The sequence below is a fragment of the Symsagittifera roscoffensis genome, chromosome 2, assembly GCF_963678635.1.
Source record: "Symsagittifera roscoffensis chromosome 2, txSymRosc1.1, whole genome shotgun sequence".
Lineage (NCBI taxonomy): Eukaryota > Metazoa > Xenacoelomorpha > Acoela > Convolutidae > Symsagittifera > Symsagittifera roscoffensis.
This window is the reverse complement of record NC_087063.1, coordinates 53,843,831-53,870,484: the sequence shown is the minus strand read 5'-3', so window position 1 is coordinate 53,870,484 and position 26,654 is coordinate 53,843,831. Positions and strand designations below refer to the sequence as shown.

The 26,654-nt window shown below is 39.2% G+C and overlaps 2 protein-coding genes across 3 annotated transcripts in view; both read left to right on the top strand.

Annotated features, from left to right (window-relative positions):
• The window catches only part of LOC134839138 (transcription factor Dp-1-like), a 367,543-nt gene that overhangs the window by 310,641 nt on the left and 30,248 nt on the right, over positions 1–26,654 (top strand). The window lies entirely within an intron of this gene.
• LOC134839879 (WD repeat-containing protein 54-like) lies at positions 14,487–20,542 on the top strand. Its single transcript, XM_063855504.1, has 4 exons — positions 14,487–14,510; positions 14,749–15,050; positions 19,856–20,024; positions 20,417–20,542. The coding sequence occupies exons 1-4, from the start codon at positions 14,487–14,489 to the stop codon at positions 20,540–20,542; spliced, it is 621 nt and encodes a 206-aa protein (XP_063711574.1).

Here is a 26,654-nt window from a genome sequence, read left to right as displayed (position 1 = left end):
GTCTGTTCCAGAATTTTTTCGGGGATTTTTTCAACTAGTGATCGCACAACTTCCTTGCTATCAGTGATGCTTCCTTTTGGGACGTCAGTATTGTTCACTGTTTCTTCTCTCCGAAGTATGGTTAGTTCCGGTGCCTCCTGACCTTTCCCTTGGATCACGGGCTTGTCATCTGATAGTTTCTCAAGCAACCTCATTAAGTCTTCATCTATTCGGACCGTTCCCTCCTCTACCAGGATGAGATCATAACCTTTTGCCTTAAGTGTTTCCCTCACGATCTTGGACTTGAGCATTATTCCTATCGGAATCCCTCTGCTTTTCTTCAAGATGGTCTTTTCAAGAGGCTCTTTCGGCAATTCGGGATGATCTTCAATCGGTTTGCCTGATTTGTCCAGCCATCTCGTGAGTGGAAGACTGTCGTACGTTTCTTTGTCCATGAAGGAGAAGCCGTCTTTGATCTCAGGTCTGTCCGCCTCTCTTTGTTCTTGCCTCTCGTAGAACTCCGTCTTCTTACTCAAGCTGTCAGCATTTTGATGTTTATCTCGTGTTCTGTGCTCAATTATCATGTTGTATCCATCCAAGCGAACTATCCACCTCCCAATATAGCTCTGGTCCATTGAGTACGTTTTCAGCCAGCTTAGTGCTCGGTTGTCGACTCGCAGCTTGAAGGGCTCACTGCCTAGGTATGCTCTGTATTTTTCGACAAAGGTGACCACCGCGAACATCTCTGCTTTCGGTGCTCCGTACTTCATTTCTGTGTCACTTAGGACCTTGCTCCCGTATGCTATTGGTCTCAAGACTGTCTTCCCATTCCATTCTTGTTCTTGATGGAGAATCCCAGAAATAGCGACTACTGACGCGTCCGTGTCTAGCACGTACATCCCCTTCTCTGTCGGCATACCCAGTACTGGTGCCTCACATAGCTCTTTCTTTATTCTCTGGAATGACTCTTCTGCCGCGTTGTTCCACGTGAACTTCTTGCCCTTATGTCTCATTAGTTGTTGCATCGGGTATACCTTGTCCGCATAGCCCTTGATGAATTCTCTATAATAGTTGGCGAAACCCAGGAAGCTCATCAGCTGGTGCTCCGTCTTCGGTGATTTCCAGGTTAGGACTGCTTCCACGGCGTCTGGATCAGGTCTGATGCCGTGCTTATCTACCATCCTTCCCAAGTATTTAATCGAGTCCTTGAGTATCTCGCACTTTGATGGTTTACACTTCAGCCCCGATCTTTTCATGCACGCGAACACCTCGTCAAGCCTCTCGATGTGGTCTTCTAGTGTCGGCGTTGCTATTACCACGTCGTCCACGTAGCACATTACCAGGTTGCCGTACTTCTTCGTCACGCCTATCAACGCGTGTGCCATCAGCCGCTGAAACGTGGCTGTTGCATTGCAGAGTCCAAACGGCATCCGTTTCCATTGAAACAGACCCAACTCGCAGGCGAACCCTGTCTTGTCCCTGTCTTGCTTCCTTAATGGTACCTGCCAAAAGGCCGAGCCTAAATCAAGAGTCGTAAAAAATTTCGCATCACCTAACTTCGAGAGGCTCTCATCAATTCTAGGTATGGGATAGGCATCCTTCACCGTGACGGAGTTCAGGTATCGAAAGTCACAACAAAACCTTAACTGGTCGCCTTTCTTTTTGGCCATCACTACTCCACACGCCCACGGTGACTTGGATGGTTCTATCATGTCATACTCTAGTAACGTTTCGATTTCTTTTCTACACGCGTCCGATTTGTGTGGGGTCATGCGCCTCGCCCCCTCCCTGTGTGGTACCGCGTTTTCCTCAAGTTCAATTTCATGTTCAACAAAATTACAACACCCGATATCCGCCTTATGCCTTGAAAAGACCTCCTCGTTTCGCTCTAGTACGTCCTTGATAGCTTCGAGCTGTTCATCTTTCAGTTTGCCCCTTAAGTGTTCAATCTCCGGCAGAACCGGTTTATCAATTTGCATTTCATCTAGTGTGGGTCGCTCTGGAAAGTTCGAACAGCTCGAAAGCCCATCGTCCGTTTCTGACTTAAGTGATTTGATAAGACCTGAAGAATCTTTTATTCTCTGCAATCGTCTCAAGATACAAATTTTGTCCCTGTGGTTGGGACAATCAACAACTTCATTTTGTTTTGAGTTTTCAATTGTTTCATATCGAGTTTTAACCGGTAACGCATATCCCAGCTTCCTCCCTCTCTGTATCGTGATCGGTATATCAAGGGTATTCAACAAGACACTGACGCAGAGGCCGCTCTTCGTTATCGAAAATGATCTTCCTAAAACAGCAGCGCTTTGACTATTGGGATTCGGAACTATACACACTTGCTTGTTGTCACTTAGTTCATTATAATTTTTCATCCTCAAGCTTACGATTGCCGCTTCATTAGCTTTTAACCTCACTCTCCTACTCAAGAATACCGGTGCTTTGTTTTCATTCGCCATTATTAAATTTACCGGTTTGATTGCGTACCTCCTATCCGGGTTCCGTATCCTGAACATTGCATTATTTAGATCAATCGCTACGTCGAAATTCCTGATGAAGTCTCTGCCCAAAATGAATTGGTCAGATTCATCTAGGTTTTCTACCACGATGAAGCTCATCCACAGGTTACGTTCCCCCAAATTGAGGGCTATTATCGGCGTCCTGCCCAGCACCCGTAGGGCCCCTTTGTTTGCAGCTGACAGCCGTATTCTCGAGTCTATCAAGTCACCTTTGTCAAAGCCCATCTTTTCCCATGTTTCGATTGGTATGACGCTCAAGACTGCTCCCGTGTCAAGTAATCCACGCAACTGAGTCTTTTTGCCATTTATTTCTAGCACGTGCCCTGTCACGTCTGCTTCCGTCCCGATGTGCATTGCATCTTCTTCAAGCATGGCACAGTGTCCGATCGATCTTACTTTCAACTCTTCTTTCCCTACATAGATTTGTCCAATTAGGTCTTCGTCGCATGTTATCATCGTCTTGGTATAGATGTTGATTCCATCTATATTTAGCATGACCTCGTGTGGACCATAAGCTTCAGTGTACCTATTATCAACACGTACCGATTTGCTGCCCCCTCTCGTGAGTAGTGCCCTGAGCGCTCTAGAAGTCGTTTGTGGACTTATTCCACTCAAGTAGTCTGCATACACGTCAATGTGCATTATCGTCTGGTCGCTCGGCTCGCTCAAGTTTCTGGTTACCTCGTGTCCGCCCACTGTGATTATCGACATTATTCTTGCTCCGATTTTCGATATTCCAAAAGGTTTACCTGTCACCATTTTCACGGTGTTACAATTCCCGGTCTTCATTGAGCCCGTTCTAGCCTCTGGTATTGAGTTCGATCCGGTTAATGCTTCGTTAAAATTCTGTCTTTCGATCTCCAACTTTAGTCGTTGCTCTATTTCTTTCGCTGCCAGATCTTGTTTCACTTTGGCAATTGCTTCCGTCGCCGCTTTCTCATAATTTATCTCTAGAGAGCTTCCGGCTGCGGAGTCTAACGCACCGCTAACATGTGTGACAGCTTTCACTGTCTTCGTCGGCAATTCGGTGTTTGGTGCCCCTAAGTTCCTAGATTCGAACTCGTTTTGCCTGTTCCGCTGATTCTGCACCGCCGCTAATGCCAACTTATGTTTGGGGTGATTCTGGTCCTTGACCGCTTCCCAGAACAAGGGACAATCCATTCTGAAGTGCCCCTCCTGGTTACAGAAGAAGCATCTGGCGCCTATCTTGATGATTAAGCCATTGTAGTACTCGTGTTCCTCCATCTGGCTCATATCCTCTTCATCCGGTGCATAACCTAGGCTCTTCATGCCTTGTTTGTACGTTGTGCAGTCAGCCACATGATGATCCGCTGACCCGCAGTTCGCGCATGATCTGCGCTTGTCCATATCATCTCTAGGTTTGTACCATGATGACCTCTGGGGTTGGCTTCCCCCTTGCGTGTTCCTGTTTTCGGAATATGAGTACTTCTTAGGTTTCATCAGCATGTATTCTCTTGATTTCTGTCTCATTTCTTCTGGGGTGGGTGCGCTGTCCTTCGACAATGTGTAGTATGTTGCTAACATTGTCCTTAAGTCATCACTTTTCACCCCATCGATGAACTTCGAGGCAATGCTAAAGTTCCGTCTATTTGTCGACTCCTCTGGGTCACTCCTCCTTCTCAAGCTCTCGAGGTCATCTAGGAACCGATCTATTGACTCGTCGTCCCTCTGCCTTCTCTTTTCAAATCGCATCATCGCTTGGTGACCCTTCATGCCTGACCCGAACCGATTCAGCAATATCTCGAAGATCTTGTCCGCGGTGTCGCGTTCTTCCTCCTTCTTTGCGACCACGCATTTTAATGCCGTTCCTTCCAAGTTGCTCAGTATGGCTGTACATGCTTGTCTTTCGTCACTCAAGTTATCTTGTTCTAGATGTAATCTCATCACTTCCACCCAAGTGTCAATGCATCCATCAGAGTCGTCCTTGAATTCTTTTGGCTTCTTGAATGTCTTTCTTGATTTTCCCTCTCTCCTGTCGCTCGAGTCAGTGTTCCTCGTGGCGAAGGCCTCTAGAGTCCTGTTCATCATCTCCCAAGTGCTGGCCCATGTCATAGCATCCGGTCCTGTGTTGCTGTTAGCTGTTGAATCTCCCGGAGCAGTCGTTGTATTCGACGTTCCATTCTTCATTATTGTTTTCGCAGCTGTTGGTGCTATGCTTATCGCATCCCTGGTTAAGGGCAACGGTGTCGATTGCCGTTTGTTCCTTGTGGTTCTACAAAGTCAACTCTGGTGCTTTGCGTACGATCCGCTGCCGGTCTTTCTTGTGGAGTAGAACCTCTCAAGATTGCATCCAACTTTGCCTGTATTTCACACGAACTCTCGGCTTGACTCCTGCTCATTGTGTCCATTCTCCTTTCCAGGCTCCCTAATTGGCTGTTGACATCATCATATCGGTTCTTCAACTGTTGCATGTCTGTTTTGATGTTCTTTTCTCGTTCTTCATTGGTGGCTTCTACCTTATCTGACATTTCCTTGAGTCTCTCATCTGTTGCCTTAGCTAGGTTAAAATAACTGTCTAGATACTCGTGCTTGTTGTATCTTATCTCCTTTTTTATCACCTCTCTGTCTTCTTCACTGTGCTTAAGTCTTTTGTCAATCTGATTTAATTTCGCCAACAAGTCACCCAGCTCAATGTTAGTCTCTTCATGGTCAGCTGTCGGTCTCTCTTCGGCCGTAGCCTCTGCTTTAGCTTGTTCCTCTCTTGGATTGGCTTCTGAGGTCTTCGTGCTCACTGTCCCAAACGTTCGTGCTCTTTCTGCTTTTGGTTCTTCAGTCACGTTTTCTTTTGTTTTTATTCCGAACATTATTCCCAATTTTTCCGTAAAAGATGTCCTCTTTACTTGAGAGTCTTCTTTCACCGTTTCTTCGGTGTTGCCTATTGCATCTTCCGCGTCATCTATCGGTGAGAACTCTATGGGTTTCTGGTTCGGTTCCTCTGCATTGGGCATTGGAGTTGACTCTGTCGCCATCTTCCTTGTTTCATCCACACTTTGATCGGGTGTCTCTAGATCAATCTCGATGGTGGGTTCTACTCGCTCCCCTTCCGTGCCCTCTTTCGCCCTGTTCTCCGCTGTACTCCTTGTGCTGACCATGTTAACTGAAAAGTTCGTCTTCGTTATCTTTGGGCCCGTTGATGTCGTTCCGCGCAGCGATGAATTATATTTCGTGTTTGATCCACTTGACCTTTTTTCGAGCACCGGTACCCTACTCCGCCTCATTATTTCTATTTACAACTGCTTCTATTTACAATTTTATTATATACACGATTCTATTCTAAGGGTAAAAAAAATATTTTTTTGTGGTAACAAATTCTGTACAACGTGTTAAAAACCTTATCCAATTCTCTTTCTAAAACCTCCGAAAAATTTTCCTTAATTTGGTCTTAACCCTACCTATTTCGATTTGTCTTATTCTGTCTTAAAACGCACTTGTTGTAATTTGACTTCAATTTCTATACCGTCCCAAGACTATTCGTCACTATCACAGTACTCTCCGTTAGTGTCCTAAGACCCTTGTACCAAGACCACTGTTCCAAGACTACTGTCCCAAGACTAGTGTCCCAAGACTACTGTCCCAAGACCAGTGTCCCAAGGCTAGTGTCCCAAGACTACTGTCCCAAGGCTAGTGTCCCAAGGCTAGTGTCCCAAGACTACTGTCCCAAGGGTAGTGTCCCAAGACCAGTGTCCCAAGACTACTGTCCCAAGACTAGTGTCCCAAGGCTAGTGTCCCAAGACTACTGTCCCAAGACTAGTGTCCCAAGGGTAGTGTCCCAAGACCAGTGTCCCAAGGCTGGTGTCCCAAGACTAGTGTCCCAAGACTAGTGTCCCAAGGGTAGTGTCCCAAGACCAGTGTCCCAAGGCTGGTGTCCCAAGACTAGTGTCCCAAGACTAGTGTCCCAAGACCACTGTCCCAAGACTGTCCCAAGACCACTGTCCCAAGACCCTGTCCCAAGACCACTGTCCCAAGACCCCTGTCCCAAGACCCTGTCCCAAGACCACTGTCCCAAGACCCTGTCCCAAGACCCTGTCCCAAGACCCTGTCCCAAGACCACTGTCCCAAGACCACTGTCCCAAGACCCTGTCCCAAGACCACTGTCCCAAGACCCTGTCCCAAGACCCTGTCCCAAGACCACTGTCCCAAGACCACTGTCCCAAGACCCTGTCCCAAGACCACTGTCCCAAGACCCTGTCCCAAGACCACTGTCCCAAGACCCTGTCCCAAGACCACTATCCCAAGACTGCTCTGTCCCAAGACTTCTTCGGTCTTGTCCCAATACTCGTCACGGAGTGTCTTCCTCGTTGTAGGGTCTTCTTGAACCACCGTACCTTGTACCACCACTCAAGCTCTAGTAAAATTTTCCCAAAAAACCTCTCTTAAAAGCCAAATGCTGACCCCCCTCTTCTTTTTGGTTGTTTCTATTTCAATGTAGGTGCGCAGGTATCTTGTGATCACCTGTTCGTATAAAACCAAACACAAATCCTCAATAAAATGCAACAAAAATTTTAAGTAAGAAAAATAATAAAAACAGAAAAATGAGCCCACCTAAAATTTAAAGGTGACCAATGTCTACCTTTCGTCTAAAAAAAATGTCTGGTACCTAATTGCCACGCGTTTTCCTCCCCCCACTAGTGATCTTATGGGGTATCACAAAAGCTGTCTATATCCGGTCCCCCCTACCAAACCAACCAGCGTACCAGCCTTAACTCGAGTTGGATTTTGGATCTCCACCTAATATTACCAACGCGTGTTAATTTCTAATGTAACTAAGTCAACGATGTCGACTAATTAGTTACTCTAATTTCCCCCTTTTTGCAATTTACAACCGCCAACCTCTAGCCTAACCAGTCCCCCTTCTAACCTCCCCCCTTTCTAGCCCCCCTTCTTAAGCCTAAAAATTACTTTAAGCGCCGGGTGCTAAACCTCTCAAGAGAAAACCGTAGACCTGTTTCCAGGCCTGCTCAAGTAAAAACGTTCCTCAAAACTGGGGGATTTCGCTTATCCAATTTTACACTTATCTCCTATAATGTAATGTGGATTCTAACGATACCCGTTCTGCCCAACTTGAGAACTCGAGAATTGCCAAATCCTTCTTGGCTGCTTTCCCACTCGACTGGTCACCTCTTCCAGTCCAGTCTCCTATTGGTTCAGCCAAGTGTCCCTGAACCACTTTCCCACTCGGCTGGTCACCTCTTCCAGTCAAGTCTCCTATTGGTTCAGCTCAAGTGTCCCTGAACCACTTTCCCACTCGGCTGGTCACCTCTTCCAGTCAAGTCTCCTATTGGTCCAGCTAAGTTCCAAGCTATCTGAAAACCCTTGACAACGCCCCACTTCGGGCACTTTATTCAGTTTACTGGTTTAAATTGCTAGGTTGATCGAAACGATCGAACTTGTAAAACAGTATGGGTATACTATTTAATTAATATAAAGGTTTGATCCAACTAATCTGGTGTCAAAGTCACTGTCTTTTTTCGTTTTATGGTTTTTGTTCCTTTTTCTATTCTTTTTTGGTTTTTGTTTTGCTTTTTGTCTTTTTGCTCGTGTTTTTGTCCCCCTAGTTGCCCCCTTTACTCGGTTAGCTAAGCCTCGTTCGGAGAGCGTACCAGGAAATTTTCTCGAGTTTTCTTAAAAAGCTATCACGGTACAACCGGAAGGTTTGCACGTTCCTGTCGAAGCGTACCGCCGGTACTCTAGAATGGGCATTCAGCCCGAAGCTGTCTCAAGTGGGTTCGACTCCGTAGTCTTGATGTCGTAAACACCCAGGAGCGCCATAAAAACACTATGTAACATTCGTCTACTGCAGTCACACATGAGGCTTAAGAAAAATAGGCCCTATAACTATTGGCTCGGGAGTCAGGGACACTATCTCTTGTGTTTTTCCACCTCAAATCAGTCGGAGCCAATTCGGTTCGCTTGTGACATGAGACTACGACCCGCTACTGCTTAAGGCTACTACCAAAATATCCCCCCACTCTAGAATTAAGAACGTCCCCATACTTAGGTCTCAAAATACCCAAAATACATGAACGCCGTTAAAAACCGGGTTGGAACAATCCGTTAAGTTGCTTTTTTATTAGACAGTGGAACTTTGATCCATTTCAGATGGATCAACCTAAAACTCGCCTTACCTCAACATAACAATCATAAAACACACTCTAGAAATTTAAATTAAGGACTCACATGTTGATGCGCTCAAGCACAGGAAGTAATTAAATGGGTGAGCAACTCTAGAATTAACTAAAGTAACTAGATAAGTTCAATGTTTATCAGTTTGAATGGTAAGGGTAAGTTTGAACTCAAGAACGAAGTTTTATGTGGACCATTGGGACACTCAAGCTGTCCACCTTTCCGTCGAAGGTTCACTCTGGTCCAGTTCGAATAATTACTCTCTCGGGAATACTCTGTCTTCTATTTCAGATAGGACAGCTCTACTCTTGTTCACTATGATGGAAATTGCGAATTGCAATTTCACACTCGTTTTTATCTGACAACTTTCCCGCAATTGTTCTGAAATTGTTCTCATTTCTTTTTCTGATTTTCAGTTATCGCGAGAAAATCGTGCATGACATGTTCCATTCGAAATTTTGAAAAATTAAATTTCACTCCAAAATCAAGTGTTTTCTGCTCTTCTCAAGGTCAAACTTCCAAATATGACCGACTGGCACATTATCTCCATACAATTCTAAGGATTTTTGTGTAGATGATCAGATAAAGGAAATTTTAGTTGCTTCTATTATTGCGACCTTTCTTTTTTGGACTCAGATATATAGATTTTTTCAGCGTATAATGATTGTAGAAAGAGAGCCTGTTGTGGTTACGCTCAATAGCCCGTCACTTCTATCGAATAACTTGTCAGCAAGAGAACAGAAAGAAACCAGCGAAAAAACATATTTCGCAACAGTCCATGGATTTACAGCTGGAGTTTTTGCAACTAAATTAAGTTCAGATTATGCAGGAAATCAAGCTGCCACGAGGAGTCAAATGGGAAATTTACTGGATTTCAGAGAGTTCATCAGTCGATCTGGCGGAACACAACCGATAATGTCACATTTAACACAGGTATGGTTTCGAGGTGGATTTTTGATTGAAATGATTCCAGGTGTTGTCGTGAAACTAATTTTGTTGTTTTTAAAAAAACTTTCCCTGGTGCTGGAAACGTTCTCAGATTCAAAAGCAGAATTTCTTGTAATCTATATATAACTGCTTAGATGTTAATCAATTTTGAAACTAAAATACACATTAATAATCTATTATCTATCTATCTATTTTAGTATAAATTTAAATGCGGGCTTCACCATCTCACCATGTTTAAGCTTTTTCAACGTATTATTTTTGCATATTTAACGAAAGAACTTTTTCATGTTTAAGCTGTGTCGTATATTACAATGGTTAAGAATTTTTTATCGATCTTCCAGATTAGTTTCAGTGGTTATTTCACCGAGTTTAAATTTGGCCTCTAATTACGAATATCCAAATCCTTTTACAAAAAAAAAACTAAATTACAAAAGGGGCCCTTCCGTTTAGTTACGGTAAGTGCACAAGCTGGATAGGGCCATACCAGCGATATAAAAATGCATATATATCAGCAATGAATTCATAAATCAGCATTAAATGCATCGTCGTAATGTTAATTTATCTTAGCCGTCCTTCCTCTACAATAGCGCTTATGGAGTTGTCGATAAATTGAGCTTTGCGTAGCGATCTGCACCCCCTTATACAAAGTATAGAGCTCCTCAGGAGCGCGAAGCTTATTTTAGTTTTTATGTAGTTTATAGATTCTCGATAGCTTTCTTGTCTTTTTTCACTTAGTTTTTCGGCCAATCGCTGCATCGTCCTCGTGGCTGTTGGAGCAGCGCCACCGGTGCATCCAAAAATAAGCGGGCAGAAGCTACTTTGCTCTACGTTTAAAATTCTTTGCTGATATTTGGAGTTCTTCAGCGTTTCGTGGTATTTGTATGCATCCTTATGCAGTTTTCGCGATGTTTTGGCATGGGGGTTGAAAATTTTCACATCAAAGAAAGCGCGGCTGAATCGTGAACCCCAGAGTCCGTTTGCCTTAATGTTAAGTCGTGCCTCATGTAAGCAACTTTCATTGTAGTTGCAAGTGCAAGTGTTGCTCAATATAGTTTCAGGGGACTTAAATTTTTTAATTACAAAAAAGTTTCGGTTCAATTGGTGTCTGCTCAAAAATTCTCGGCTTTAACTCATCCCGGATTTTTACTGCAATATATTACAGATTTCCTTGTAATTGCAAGTGCAAGTGTTTTTCTTTGTAGTTTTAAGAGGTACCTAAAACTTAAAAGATTTTTTTTTATTTATAAAATATCTTTTTTTTTGTATAAAATATCTTTTTCGTATCTGCTGAATGATTGTCAACTTCGTTTCCGCTTCGTAAATTTTGTTCCTTTGCTAATTTAATATTCAATTGTCTGGCATTCTTGCCATGAATTTACTCTATCGAGACTCTACACGAAAAATGAAATTTTGGTAGCCCTAGTTTGTCAAAATGTGTCATTTTTTTTCGGCTTAAAATGTTTTCCAACCTTGCAAAAAGCAAGGGTTTTGCTAAAGGGTACTAGACTATTTTCTCGTAAATAACTTTGTTCATAGAATATCCATTCAGTAGGAATGGTAAGTATCACTTCTGACCTGCTCAATTCTTGAACGTTCAAGCTGCAACTTCTACAGACCCATCTACATCTTGTATCGGAGTCTGAGCTCGCTCGTCCTCGTTCCCACCCATCCTTTCATCCTCTAACGACGAAGTCACCGACGACAAGGGCTCATCTTGGTTCACGGTATCTGGAGAAACCTCAAAATGTATAGCTGCAGAACTCCGCGGAGGAGATGTTGACAATGGTAAAAAAGATACCCTCGTCTTCTCTTACTAAACAAAATTAATTGTCACTAACTGTTCCTAACTCAATGAGATATCTCGTCAGTTTTTTTCAAAGATTGATTTCTAGTGTTTACTATTTGAGGTCGATAACGCATCAGTCAAAGTTTATTTGTCGTTCGGAGTCTTCTGTCTTACATCGTCAGCACGTTTCATGTTTGCCATTTCACAACCTCGGAGACACTTCGTGTAAAGTCACTGCAATTTTTTTTGCTCAATAAGTGATCTTCACTCATGAGGCAATTTTACAATTTTTTCGATGTAACTGTAATAATGGCTATTTGAGCTGGATGGCGCTTTAAGACCAGTCGGCGCTTTTTTCATAGCTGTCTGTTTCTGTAGCCGTCTCTTCTGACACGTTGCGTTTTGAGGTTTGAGCGCATCTTATCCTCTTCCTAGTCCATAAGAGTTAATCCAACCAAATCTGGATTTGTCAAGCTTCACAAAATCCATCATGTTGGTCTCCATGCTAGCTAAGTCCTTCTTCAATTCCTTAAAGGCATCATTCACCTTTTTCAGTTTAACTTTCGACATGGTTCCTGTCGATTGAAAATCATTGGGGAGCATCGATAGTTTCCCTGGGTCCTTTGATATCACAGATCTTGATATGGTCAGTTCATGTTCCAGATCTTGATATGGCCAGTACATCTTCGAGGGCGTCGATGATACGTTTATTCTACTTTAGCAAAACCCTGTTCGATGTATTCGGCGAATTTTTCGGCATCATTTTGAACAGTTGAATTGTTAAATATGTATGGTAACCGTTTGACAGAATCTATTATATATTTAAATGCGGGATTCACTATCTCGCCTGTTTAAGCTTTTTCAAGGTAATATTTTTGCATGTCTAATGAAAGAATTTTCTCACGTTTAAGCTTTATCGTACATTGCAATGGTTAAGATTTTTTTTTCAATTTTCCAGTTTGATGTCAAGGATTATTTCGTCAGTTTTGAGTTAAGGAACCCAATGGTGGGAGGCTATAAGGATTCCCCAGGTGTTGCGAATTTTGCCTCCATCATATAAAATTAACCAAATCCTTTTAGTTTACGAGATACAATTTCGGAGATTTTTAAAAATATCTAGAAAATTTGAATTTAAAATTTCACAAAATTTGATTTTCTCAACCCTGTAGTTGGCTGCTTTCAGGGTACTCTCAGGGATTGCGAATCTTGCCTCCATATCTCATTTCTAAATTGTAGTTTTCGAGATATGACGTTTTTTATGATTTTTAGAAAAAAAATTTCTAAAAACTTAATTTTTTTTGAAGATCTCCATCCTGTACTTGCAAACTCTGAGAGTATTTTCAGGGGTTACAAATCTTGACTCTAAATATGACTGCTCAAACTTTTGTAGTTTTTGAGACAAGACATTTTTGTGATTTTTTCAAAAAATTTTCAAGAAAACATAAATTTAATTTTGTTTATCAAAGTTTGAAATGCCAATTATTGTAGTGGGGGCTGTGTAGGTACTGCAAAGGTGCTATCACGAGCTGCAAATTGCAAATCTTGGATCCAAATGCGTTTGCTCAAACGCTCCTAGTTTCGGAGATGTGACGCTTGTTATGTCTTTTAGTTTGAAGTGTTCAAAGTACTTAGTTATAATTAATTTTACAAAATTTGATGTTCACATCTCCAAATTGAGGCTCTTCCGTTGTATTTCCAGGAAATGCAAATTTTTCCTCTGATTATGACGGCACAAATTCTTGTAGTTTTTGACAACTGACGTTTTCAGTGATTTTTTCTAAAAAAATTTCAGAAAACAATTTTTTTCTTCAAATTTTGAATTTTCCAACCCAGTAGTTGGGGGCTGTCAAATTACCTTTAGGGGTTGCAAATCTTGCCTCCAAATGTGGTTGTTCAAATCTTTGTAGTTTTCCAGATATTTCGTTTTTTTGTGATTTTTTTTTAATTTGAAATTCCTAACCCTGTAGTTGGGTACTGTCAGAGTACTCTCAGGTGTTTCGAATCTTGCCTCCAAATGTGACTGGTCAAATTTTTGTGTTTTTGAGGCAGGAAGTTTTTAAATGGTGCCCATATATATATATATATATATATATATATATATATATATATATACATACAGGGGCGGATCTAGGATTTTCTCGAGGGGGGAAGGGGCGCATTTTCAAAAAAAAATCGAAAATTTTGTCGACCTTTTTTTTAGGGTCGACCTACTTGATTTTTTGAGCTCTCCCTAAGCACTGTTTAGTCCCTGTTTATGCCCAAAATTTCAGCGCCGCAGGCAAAATTTTGAAAAAACAGGCCACAAAGGTGTTTTTAGGCACTTTTTTGAAAAAGTTTGACCAAAAAATCGCGTTTTTCGGCGCGCGCTCCCTCCTCAAAATTAGTAAATATTGGCGCCCTAGGCGCCTTTAGAAAACTTTTAAAGTCGGTCGGCCAAAAATGGGTTTCTTAAAAAGTACCAAAGGGGGGACCCTTTGGGTCGGCAGGGTGTCGAATCCCTGAGGGGGAGCGTCCGCCGCCCCCCCCCCCCCCTAAGTCCGCCCCCCCTAAATCCGCCCCTGTATATAAATTCAGAACAGCACTCATAAAATCAAAGAGAAAAAATAAGCAAGCACACACTTTGGAGCAAACGCGAACCTACAAACAGTGTGAAAAATATTGAGAAAGGTTATGTTCATTCAGACGATTTGAAAATAGCATATTATTAATACTTGTGTGCGCGGTAAAACGTTTTACCTGTCGCCTGTAAAATTTAAAACATGTCAACATTGAGTTCTTAAATATGTATCAAGTGAAACGGCAATTAAATAATATATAGATTTAGATTAGGCAAAGGCCGTGTCAGGTTGTAATTATTTTTTGCAGCCTTTATTGCCTAATTTCGAGGGCAAATATTTTCCCATGCGATTACGTGTTTCAGAATAGATGGGTCGTTAAAACGTTTAAAATTTAATGCAAGTTTTCATGACAAGGGTTTTGTTTTCGGCTCAACAGGTTTCGACTCAGAATTTTGGCTCTCTGTGCGGAATTTTGAGTTTCCTTTTAGTTTTTATATCTTGTCATCTTTTTTTTAGGTTAAATTCGTGGAGTTAGTTGACGATACCTATCTAGTAATGACATCGCATCAAGGAATCCAGGTAACTTTCAAATTACATCGAAAAGAGAAGCCTCTAAACGAACAATTTCAATGCTTCCTTTTGCTTCAGATGTACAGCAGTCAGAATGAAGTCGCCTTTTGGTATTCCCTTACTAAGGGTCCACCTTCAAGTGATAAAAATACGGGTCCACAAACAAATTCAGACTTCGTCAGAGGGATAACTGCTGTTGGAAAGTCTAGCGTTCAAATAGGTATCTTTATATTATTTTTCTTTTTAGTTCTTGAAAAAAGTATGCTTGGATGTCTACCAATGTGGTCCATTTTTACAAGGAAATGCTCGTGGTGAGATATTAACATTCACACACATACCACCCGGGGCGGGAGATGGCAGAGGCGATGGGTACAAGTTCGCAATTGGCAGGACTCTTTCAGCTGAAAAACACAAAGGCTTCCCAATCTCAGATTTGTATTCGCCGAATGAAGAGCGTGAAGAAAGATTTGTGTCTGCAGACGAAAGTGGACAGATCTGTCTGTGGAACAGAACGGACATGACAGTAGCCTGCGCGAAGAGAAAAGATGAGTGAGTACAAAAAAAACTTTCAGATGCAGTTCAAACTTCTTTCCAAAGTTTATTTGTTTATTTCAGCTCATTAACGTTAAATATTTGTTGAACTTCAATTGAAAGGCTTCCAAGACAATAAAACTTCATGCCTTGATGTCATTTTAATGACTGGGTGATAATTCACTACAGGCCACATTTAGTAACCAAGCGACTGTTTGTAAACGGAGACAATTCGTTGCAGTAGGTTAAGCTAAGCAGCAACACTGATTCACGCTCACTCTACCTCTTTTTCTAATTAACAGTCACAAGCGTAGTGAATACTCTAAAAGACTTTGTGTTTTTTTGCTTTTTCAGGAAGTTCAGTTTGTTTCTTTTGTTGAGAGGAAGGCAAACTCTACTATCGAACATCAAAATTGTGAAGGTCACAAAAAACGTGATCAACTGCTAGTTTCGAAAGCGGATTTTCATTTTCAGATTTCCCAGCTCAATAAAAATTTTACTTATTGAACCAGTTTTCTCAAACTGGGTTAATTTTATCAAAGAAAAGTTTCATTGGTAATTTTTCGGAAATTTAGCGATTTAGGGCCTTGTATTTTAAATTCGAATGTGAAGTTTTTAAACGCAAGTCTATTTACTTGCGTTCATGGCTCTTTTCCAACTGTCCTGTCTTTTGGCTCTGTTTTAAATTTCTAATTGAATTTGTTTTGACAAGTAACCCTCGTTAAGTGCTAATGAACGAAGTTATTGTTCCGACTTTCGTAACGAAAGTAACGGAATATTTGTGCTCGGGGTGGTTTTTTCTTCACACAAATTTCGACTCATTCACTAGCCTTTTTGACGGATTTTTTTATCATTCAAAAGGTATTGTTGTCCTGAGCTTAAATTTGGAAAGATATTTTACCTGTGATCATTTCTTCTTAAAGTTATGGTGGTTTAAAGATTGCCATTTTGGCCACTTTGGGACAATTAACGCGCGATATATTTCGCGCTATTACAGCGTAAGCGGAGATTTAATCTGTCTTAAAAATCCTACTTTATATGGCGTGTACTTTTGTAATTTGCACTTTATATGGCGTGTTGGGGGATGGGTTTTACAAAAAAGTTTCACAAAAAAAAATTCATTTTTTTGTTACATTTAATTTTTTTCATGTTTTTGCTGCTCCCTAGACCTTGAAAGACAGTCGGAACAATCAGGGCTTCGCTCTGGTACGAGCAGTCTTGTTTATCATTCATTTTGGCCGCGTGTTTCTTTCCGGAATATGTCTTAAAGGTTGTTCACAAGGTTGTACACGCTCCAATTCTTTTGCTAAGAGGAGGACAAGTTCCACTCGAATTACTAAAAAGCAAATGGCTCGCAAAAAAATTATGACATGCTTCGAAAATAGAATTCCTGCATGATAAAGAGTTTCCTAAGGATCATTTTTATCTAATCCGCTTTCATTTATGAAAAAAGATCAGTCATTTCAAATCGTTAACCTTTCTTCGTTTCCTTGAGTTCATTAATACTTTTCTAACTTTCTTTAGGCGTGTTCGGTTTTTCGAAACAAAGCATGTGTGATCTTTGTGTAATTTAGCTATCAGTTTAAAGCTGTGTTAGTCAATTCAATATGATGTTATATACGCTTTAGTAAGTTGTTATACTGGCGAGAGCAAAATGCCTTTTAATTGGGTAGTAGATTTCTTCCCGGGTACTTTGATTTTCATACACATCTATGAATTGAAATTGCTTAGTTACTACCTAAATAGCCTTCAGACTCTTTCACACTTGGTCAAGCGATGACGTGGTTGACTTTGCATCCTAAGGTCTGGTGTTCGAGCCCGGCCAGGCCTTGTTTGTTTTGGATAATTGAAATTGACTTTCATTTTTCTGCTTATATTTTAACGGCTTGGTTACTGCATCACGGTTTTTCTTGAACTGTTAGTAATTTTTATTGTACTTGTAAATGTTGATTTACTCGTGTAATTTGTTTCTTTTTAGACCTGACTTTGTGTATCTTCTGTTTTTCTTGAATTGAAGATTTGTTCGGACAAAATGGTTCGGCTTATGTTTGATTGCTGTGCATAAAAATCATACCACAGTTACTTTTGTGACTAAAATTTTATATAAAAAAAACGGAATAAAAAATTTTCCTGTGCAGTTTTCGTGGATAGGTTTTTATCTTTGCCTATTTTTCTTTTGTTTGTCAGCGCCAACTAAATAGAGTGAATTCTTGTTAAGTGCTTCGTGATTAAATAAGAAATTTTACATTTGCAATTTCATAATCATACGCGCGCTCGCCGAAAAATCACACCCAAATAGTTCTTGCTTTAAATACTCATAGATTTTAGTTTCATTTATTTTCCTGGTGCTAGTTGCCCATTTTTATTTTAAGCTTAGACGCGTAGAAAGAAACAACGCATGGGTAATTGAATTGGCTCACAAAGCCTACCAATTTTGGTAATAGTTAAAAAAACTGATTGATTTTTTGCATATAACGAAAGGTGCTGTTTTTGCAACTTGATAACCCAGATTATTCAAATTGGTTTAAAAAATTTTGCAAGATTTTCTTTTTATTGGTAAAAAGTGTCAGATTTTGTTAAACAAATTTTTAAGCGAAAAAGTGAGCAATATTAAAATTTAATTAAAAAAACTTGTTTTATCCTTGTTGAAAATTTATAATGGAAGATTGAAAAGGTGGCTGAAATCATAATTCATTCATTCAAGTCAACAAAAATGTTTCATTGATTATTTCACCCTTTTTCTATAAAAAATAAGATGTGTGAGAAACGGCAAAGAGAATAATTATAAACATTTTTTTTTTTGGTAAATAACTGTAGAATTTTTTTTCAAAATTCAAACTGCTTATTCGAATTTACCTTTTTTTGTTAAAGCATGAAACAAGATGCGTTGGTAAAACGATTGCAATTGTATACTGCGGAAATGTTCCTTAGATGAAGGAATTATATGATCTGTAAACTTTCTCGATGGAGCTAACGCTTATTCATATTTATCCAAGTTTTCAGTTTTTTTGTTAGATTTTGTCAAACCGATCACAGATTGTTGTGTTTTTTTTTGTCAATATATTTTTTTGATATATCAATATTTGCAATATGTTTTTTTTAAGTGTTTTTTGAATTTTTTGCTGAATAATGTTTTAATTGCGTCGATTATTTAAAAACTAAATGAGCATCTGAAAGTTTTCGAGTGCATGCTAAAATTATTTGTTCTCTGATATTTTTTACCATTGATTCGCGTGTATGCTCAAGCTACCAAGCATCTTTATTTGCAATTTCGACTTTCGATTGTTGAGTATGCTGAGCGCAGTTTTCAGTATCAGCTCAAAGTATTGTTATGAGTTTACGCTATTTATACTAGCGTCAGCTTAGTGTAATATTAAGTACCTTCTTTTTTTTCTAACCGAAGTCGCAACTATTGATGCCACGTTTGGGGCACCTTTAACTAACTTTTTGTTAGCTTTTGCTTTGACATTCGAATAGTAATAAGTTAACGCAGTTGGTGCATTTTTACACAACCAAAGCTTGTGTGATTGTATGAACTCTTTTTTTCCAAACTAAGTCGCAAATATTAGTGTTCATTGTGAAAGTGCTTTTTGCAGTATGTGAATAAGATCCATAACCAGCTTTTAAGTACAGCCAGTTGGTATAATTTTCATTCATCAAATGAACCAAAAAAAGCTATTTGTTCCAAACAACAAACTCGATTTCAGAAATTTTCTAACTCAGTGGATGCCTTCAGTTTGTTATATTCCAAATTAGTACTTGCAAAGTTGTGTCTTTTTGTATTTGATGCCCTTTTTGCTGAATCGCATTGGAAATTTATTGGCATATGTAGCTGATTTTTTGTATTTAGTGTTTGGCGGTGGTTAAGTGTGCGTGGCTGAGTGGTTAGTGCGTGAGACTCAAAATCTCTTGATTGCAATAGTCGCAGATCGAATCCTGGACCTAGCCGAGTTTTTGCTAATTCGAAGCTCATTTCTATTTATTGTTATTACACTTTCTAGTGCTGCTTTTTATCGCGTTCTGGCTAGTGTTTGCGAAGCGAAGCTTCGCCTCTGTGTTAAAAAAGCTGTTTTCTTTCTTATTTCCGTTTTTGTCGTTTGTGCGCTTAGAGTAAAGGGCAAAAAGACCAAGTTATTAGCAAATTACTGAAGATTTTTGGTATAATTAGCTCAAAATAAATCAGAATGAACTGTGAATTCTACCAGGTCTGTCTAAAAGGCAAAATATCATGCCTGTTTGTCTGGTTTATCTGTTCAAGTGTAAATTATGGAGATAAAAAAGTTAATCTTTTATTTACTCAGTGACATTTATCTGTTATCTAATTGTTTATCGATGACTTCAGTATGAGATCTCGAAAATCTGATAAAATACTCTTCTTTGCGTTACTTTGATATGCAAAGATAATATAAAAAAATCCTGCATAGGCCTTTTTGTCTTATGTTTCTAAAACTTCAGCTGTGAGTTAAGGTCCGGGGTGGGCTTTTCATAGAGTAATTTCGGATAAGGACACCGTCTGCTCGTCATGCTCTTTGTTTTTGACCGGATAGGTTCGTGCAACTCCTTAGTCTAATACCAATCCTAATCTTACTTCTATATTTCCTAGTCTTAATAGATCTAGCGATATACTAGTTTACTGCGAAGTTAGAGGAGAGAAGAAAGCAACTGATTTCAATCTTCATTCTCAATTCTCTGAACCACTAGGGTTTCAGGTTTACAGATATAGAGTAAGATTTAGTCATGAATTATGATAAGTTAATTTTTAATATTTTACAGTGAATAATTTTAAAATATGATTTAAATAACTAGTTTCAAACTGGTTTCAGCTGTTTTAGCGATCCATGTAACTCAGTAAGAATACGACAAAACGTAATAGCAGGCGGATTTGCTTTCGGAAAGATACTTCTTTTTTCTGCTGACTGTGGTTCTATGTTAGTGGAGATAAACGCGCACTGCAAATCTATCATGGCTATAGACTTCTCAGAAGACATGACGGTAAGATCATTACTGCCTGTCGTTTTGTTGCTTGTTCTGACTTCAGAATGCCTGCATCAAATTAGTTGTCTGCAAATGTTCACGAGGGTTATCATTGCAAAAGATCGAAACTTTTAAAATAGTTGTAAACGTTATCTTTAACTCCTACTTTATGTCTTGGTTTAAGTCAGCCACCGTTTTTGATTGAAAAGTTAGTTGAAAAATGTTTAGTGCATTAGTTGAGAAATGTTTAGTTGCTGTCCGCTAGCGAAGACACATTCTTTCGACTATGGAAAGTTCGTTCTATGGACAACGAGGAATTTGATGTAAGTGTGTGTTACGTTCAAAATTGTATAAAATTTGCTCAATGTTTTTAATAATTAATCTGTTGATTATATTGTTCGTATGCACAGGTGGAATTAGCTCATGCTGATTGCATGGAAAATATGACTTTGACTGGATGCTGCTTCTTAGGCAACTCCAAATTTGCCGTTGCTGCGTACGACTACGCTGAGATCCATGTTTTCTCCATTTCATAGTTGATGCTGTGTGTTTGCGTGATTATTTAAGCTCAATAGAGCTCCTTAAAAGTTGAAGTTGAACTTACTGATTTTTTTTCAATTCTAGATAATAACTTATGTGGCGATTTTTCTCAAAATATGATAATATACTCTGTTCAGCTTTCAGCTGTCTTTCTGACAAGTTAAAAATGTAACGCACTAAATTAAATACTGTAAAATAAAGTAAAAAGTTTCGTTTTAATTGATCAGAGGAGCTCTCTGTCCAAAAGCCTCATAGGAAGAACGAGAAGTCTCTGAAATGAAGCTTATAAGTTTCTGCGTGTATTCAATTAATGTGTAAATCATTTGTGAATATGTAAATTAAATCTCTTTCCAATCAGTTACGATAATAACCAAGTCGTTTCTGAATGAAAAAATTAATATATGAAATACTTTTTGTCTTCATTAAGTGCTAATTGAGTGCTAAAAGGTGAGGTTCTTTTTATTGATGTCGCTCGGTATCCACTTGTATAAAGATCAATAACTGGTTGCTGTGCCAGAGCACGAAGTTCTCAAATCTTTTTTTTGCACAATCGATTTTTTTTTAGCCCAACTCGCATTTTCGGAAACACTTTTGCTGCATTATATTGGTAATTTAATAGCTGCGAAGTGGTTCGATACGCTTTATGGATGGCTAGCGTTTGCAGATTCGGTGAGCACATCGAGGATTGGGAAAACGGTAGACCGGTAATCTCCAGATCGGAGGTTTGATTCCGGCAGATGGGAAGTTTTTTCATTTTTCAAAGCTTGTTAACTTTTATTTGTTCATTTTTGCAGCTATTTTTTGCTGTTTTCTCGCTTGCGTTCACGAAGTGTATCTTCACCGCTGGATTACTTTTTCGTATATCTCAAATGGATATGAAAATAACATAGCTCTTTCCAGATAGCTTTGATAACGTTAAAAAGCTATTTTCATTTGTTTCAAATGATGGTTGGCGATTCAACGACTGACTTCTCACAATAGACGATACGTTTGTTTAAAAAGTGAAATTGTTCTGTTGTTCATGTCCTAGAGTGTTTTGAAAAGTATTTAATTTTGCTCAAGTTTAGATTGACAAAGGGCTTTATTACGAAATAATGCATATCGCCAAACATCGTGATGCTTGGTTTTGCTTGAAAAAGAAATTTCTCTAAGAAGTTTCTTGGTTCAAATTTTTCTCGATAGATAAGTTAGTTTGATTTCTTTTTCAGTGAGTTCGTTCACGATTTTCTATTAATCTTTGTGGGACAAGTGTAATAGTAGGTTCCCAACAAACTAACAGGGTCCCTAAAATACAGTGCCGTAAAATTTTCCCATTTTTTGCTTAGGTGATATTAACCATCACTTTATCTCACTTGTACCGTTTTGTTGTGTACACAAGCATAATTGTGTTATAGTGTGAACTATCTATTTTTTCCAACCGAAGTCACAAATATTGTTGCGACGCAAATATTGTTGCGAAATAATGTGTTCATTTCGAAAGTGTTCATTTTGATCAATACTAGCTATTAAGTACAGCCAATGCTAAGGTTATTAACACCGGCAATTATTCTTCAGACTTTCGTAACGAAAGTAACGGAATATTTGTGCTCGGGGTGGTTTTTTTCTTCAGACAAAATTCGATTTTTTATCTAGCCATTTTTGACGGAATTTTTAAATATCATTCAAAAGGTTTTGTTGTCTTGAGGTTAAATTTGAAAAGGTATTCCACCTGTGATCTTTTTTGTTAATTCTTGTCACTTTGGGAAAATTAATGCGCGATATATTTCGCGCTATTAACGCGTAAGCGGAGATTTAATCCGTCTTGAAAATTGTTCCAAATTGGTTGAAGGAAGCCTATTCTCCGTAAATGATTTGTTACTAGGAGCGAAGTTTATCACTTTGTAGTTTGCGTGGATGATTTTCACAAAATTCTCAAATTTGAAAAAATATATATATATATTTTTCAAGTAAACATTTATTTTTTTCACGTTTTACTTCTCCGTAGACCTTATAAGGCAGTCAGGGCATTCAGGGCTTCGCTCGGATCGAGCAGTTTTGTATTACAAACAGCACTTTAGCTTCAAGACATCATGGATCTGGAGCATAGAGGTAGGGAGGAGACCCGCAACAAAATAAGAGGGTTCGAACCTGGGAAGGGTCGGATGTTTTGAATGATTTTTTTTGTATACTAGCTAAAATGCGTTCGCTCTATAAATTGAGGCATGTGTAATTATTATTTTTCTTTCTTTTTTAAATTGTAAATTAGCAGCCCTGGCGTTGTATATTTTCCTGTTTTCTTTTTTGTTTTTTTTTTCGCTTAAAAGTGTATTCAGCTGAAACAGTTTCGGCTTATGTTTTATAGGGTTAGTTACCTTATTTTGTGTCACCTCAAAGGCAAAAAAAGGTAGATGTTTAAAAAAATATATTTAGGCAGTTATTGTTGCAAGATCTCAAAGTTTTAAAATTTCGAAATTCTATTTTTTATGCCAACAATTTTGTAGGGCATTTTTTTCGGATCAATGGGGTCTTCCTTCATTTTGGAAAAGTTCCAGAAATATGCGGCGTTTGCTAAAAATATAACCAGAGGTTTCGCATTTCATCGCACCTTTTTTTTCTGGCCTAGTTTGCAATGTTATGTCTTCATAAGCTCAAATTTCGACATCGACTAATGGTAAAAGGTTTAAATTTTACCACAAAAGTAGATATTTTTTTAACATATTTTTGTACAACTAAGCGTTTGTTTTATATCGCGAGTTCACTTTTTTCTAGGTAATTTGCTTAAATTGAATATTCATATTTACAAAATTAAAACCTTTTTGCCATTTTTATGCTTGTGTTTGCAAAGTGAAGCTTCGCTTCTGTGATACATATGTTTTGTATTTTTTTTGTAAAAAATGGTTCAATTTTTGTTACTTTCGATTTTGAAGTATTTATCTACCATGGTACTTCAGAGGCTAAAGAATTTCAAAAAACTAGGTTCCCTTTTCCGGTAAACTTTTCCAGTGCCTTTTCCCAATTTCAAAAAACATTTCCGGTTCTCTTTATCGTGTTCTTATTTCTTTTTTAAGTGATCTTCGCTAGGATATCGGCAATTTAGATTGTTATGAATTGGCCAAAATTGGGGTCCTCATTTTCAATGTTTTTGTGACAATGCTTTTTTTCTTGTTTTGCTTTCATTTGCTGTAAGGATGCCTAAAATTCTCTTTTCAAAACTTCTTAAGATTTTATGAAAAAAATTCGTCGATAAATTTCACGTTCAATATTTAACTGCAAAATTTATAATTTATTCTGATGTTTAATTATCACGCTTTCGACTGTTTCAGTTCTATGTTCCTTGGATACCAAATGGCTGGAGAGTTGAAACTTACGTCCTCCAGAGTTTTCTTGTTTTGTTTTAGTAGCGCTTGATTTGAATGCGGGATTCGACTCGTTTGAACATAGAACGCTACTGAACGACGTACCTGATATGAAACATCTCGAACAACAAGATATGGATATCCGCATATCTGCAAATTAGGTTCCTTTATTGTACTTGCGAAGCAAAGTGTTATAGTACGAACTTTTTTTCCCAACCTAAGTCGCAAATATTATTGCGGCTTAAAGCATCAATATTTTCTGCATCGAATATTTTGTTGCACCTTCATAGCTAATTGATTACATGTGCTTTGACATTCTAATAGTTATAAGTTTACACAGTTGATGCATTTTTAATCCATCAAGTGAACCGAAGAAAGCTATTTGTTTTAAACAGCAGTACAACGATAAAAAGCTCGATTTCAGAAATTTTCTAACTTAATATATCTCGCAATTTTTTGGAATGCATAATTTATACATAATGTGGTTTTTGATTTGCGATTTGTTATATGCAAAATTGTATCTTTTTGTATTTGATGCTACTTTGTTGCATCGAATTGGAAAATTATTAGCCAATGTAGCTGCGTTATTGGTGGCTAGTTTTTTGGGGATTTTAGGCATCCGTGGTTGAATGGTTAGTGCGTTAGACTCAAATTTCTAGGTCGCAGATTTTTGCTAATTCGAGTTTTTGCTAAGCCTCGAGTTTTTGCTAAGCCTCGAGTTTTCGAGGCTTATTTTTATTTTTTCTTATGTCACTTGATAGCGGCCTTTTGGTCGTGTTTTCGAAGCACAGCTTCGTCTCTGTGTCTGAAGTTCCGAAACTCCAAGTCAAAACGTCGGAAGATCAAACAAGTTGCGCCTCAAAGAGTAGTGCTGTCACCCATTTTATTTAACATCTACACGAGTGTGATGAGGCGACTTTTAGTACCTCATTTAATTCATGCTCTTTTGCAGCTAAATTATATAACAGTTGGTTCAAGGTCACCGGTTTGGCCTTATCGAGTGACACACTGTGTGCGTTCACTCTTATGTTATATACGTCGCTTGATAGATTTAAATTTATTCAACCTACTGTTTACTGTTTCTTCTAGTCAGAGCTTGACTAACAAATATCTAAATTAAACCAAGAAACTAACAACTAATCAAGCAATTCAATTTTACGAACAACCAAGTTTTGTCCTTTAAATCTCGGCAAATGTCATGGCGCAGCCAGCAGTTCCTGTGAATGAAGACAGGACTGACCTTTTAGGTATTCCTCCTTTTTGGGCAAAACCTTCGATCAATCTGCCGTTCCTTTGGGAATCTTGGATTGGACAATTCTTCCTGGCAGTTGGGCTGAAAGATAATATAAATCCTCAGGATTTATTAGCAGAACCCGCGGAGGTCATTGACGAACCTCCTCCGAGAGCTGAAACTGGCGGTGAAACGGAAGACGCTGCGGAGGCCAATGCCCGAGTCCTCAGAAATCAGGCAGCAGTTCGTCGAGTTAATGAGTTGAATATCGAGCTCAGACGAAGAGGCCCTAGGATAAGCCTGAACTGGTTTTATCACGAAGCCGAGGCCCGACTGAAATCACGGTTGTTCTTCGCTTTGTGAAACGAAGGGAAACGACGTTTCGCAGACTCCTATCCGCATACGGACCTTAGTGTTACCCTTTTTCGTGAATTTCACAATGCTTGCGAAACATTATTCAAGATAGAACGCGATTATACTGTTGAGCGTATTAAACTGTATAACACTATCTTCATGTTGGAAAACGATACTTTTTCTTCCTTTTACGCTCGCCTCAGTGCTCAGATAGCCTTGTGTAATTGGCCGCGTGCTCAAGAGAGGGATACTCTGAAAGATCTTTTCATTGGGCGAATCCGTGATGTAGATGTTCAACAACAATTGATTAAGGCAAAAGTACACTTGGACGATACTTTTAAACTCGCTTTGGAGAGTGAAAAAGGGGCTAGCACGTCGGCTCAGTTTCAAAAACTACTCCCGCACAACCAGTCTTCCAGCACTATAAAGGTTAAACAAGAGCCCACTTTCTCAATACAGTCGTATAGAGGAAAACGAAATACTCCTCAGAACAACTCCAATCGACCAAATACACAAAGTAACAAAGGCAACAAAGCATGCTATTTCTGTGGTAACTCTTTTAGCCCGGAACACAGAAAGTTGTGTCCAGCTCGAGAGGTTACATGTAACCTTTGTAAGAAACGAGGCCACTTTGCCAAATGTTGCAATTCATCAAGACGGCGTGTCAACTTGGTCGATGATAGTGAGGAAGTGACAGACCTCTCAATCGATTGTAACTTCATAGACGCCGACTATGATAGTGAACCGGAATACAGCGTGCTGCAGCTAGAAAGTGCTGTCAGGATAGATAGTATTGAGCTCCTCAAGTCAAACAAAGGGAAACCGAGAAGCCTCAGTATTCAGCTGCGTACGGGGTCGAGTTTCTTCTATTCAACTGTCGATACTGGAAGTCCGGTCTCGTTTCTCAATAAACGGACTTGCGATTTAATATTGCCTTAGTATCCAATTGTGTACTGGGCAGAGTTTCTTTTACTCAACTATAGACACAGGAAGTCCGGTTTCGTTCCTCAACAAACGAACCTGTGACTTAATACTTCAGCGTAACCCGTCTTTCCAATTCCGAGATATTGCACGGTTCCCTATAGATACTCTGTATGTCGATTACAATAAAAAACCGATTCGCCTTCTCGGCTCAGTTTCCCTACCGATCTCCTCCAATGGTTGGAAAGTAGAAGAAGCTTGTTTCCG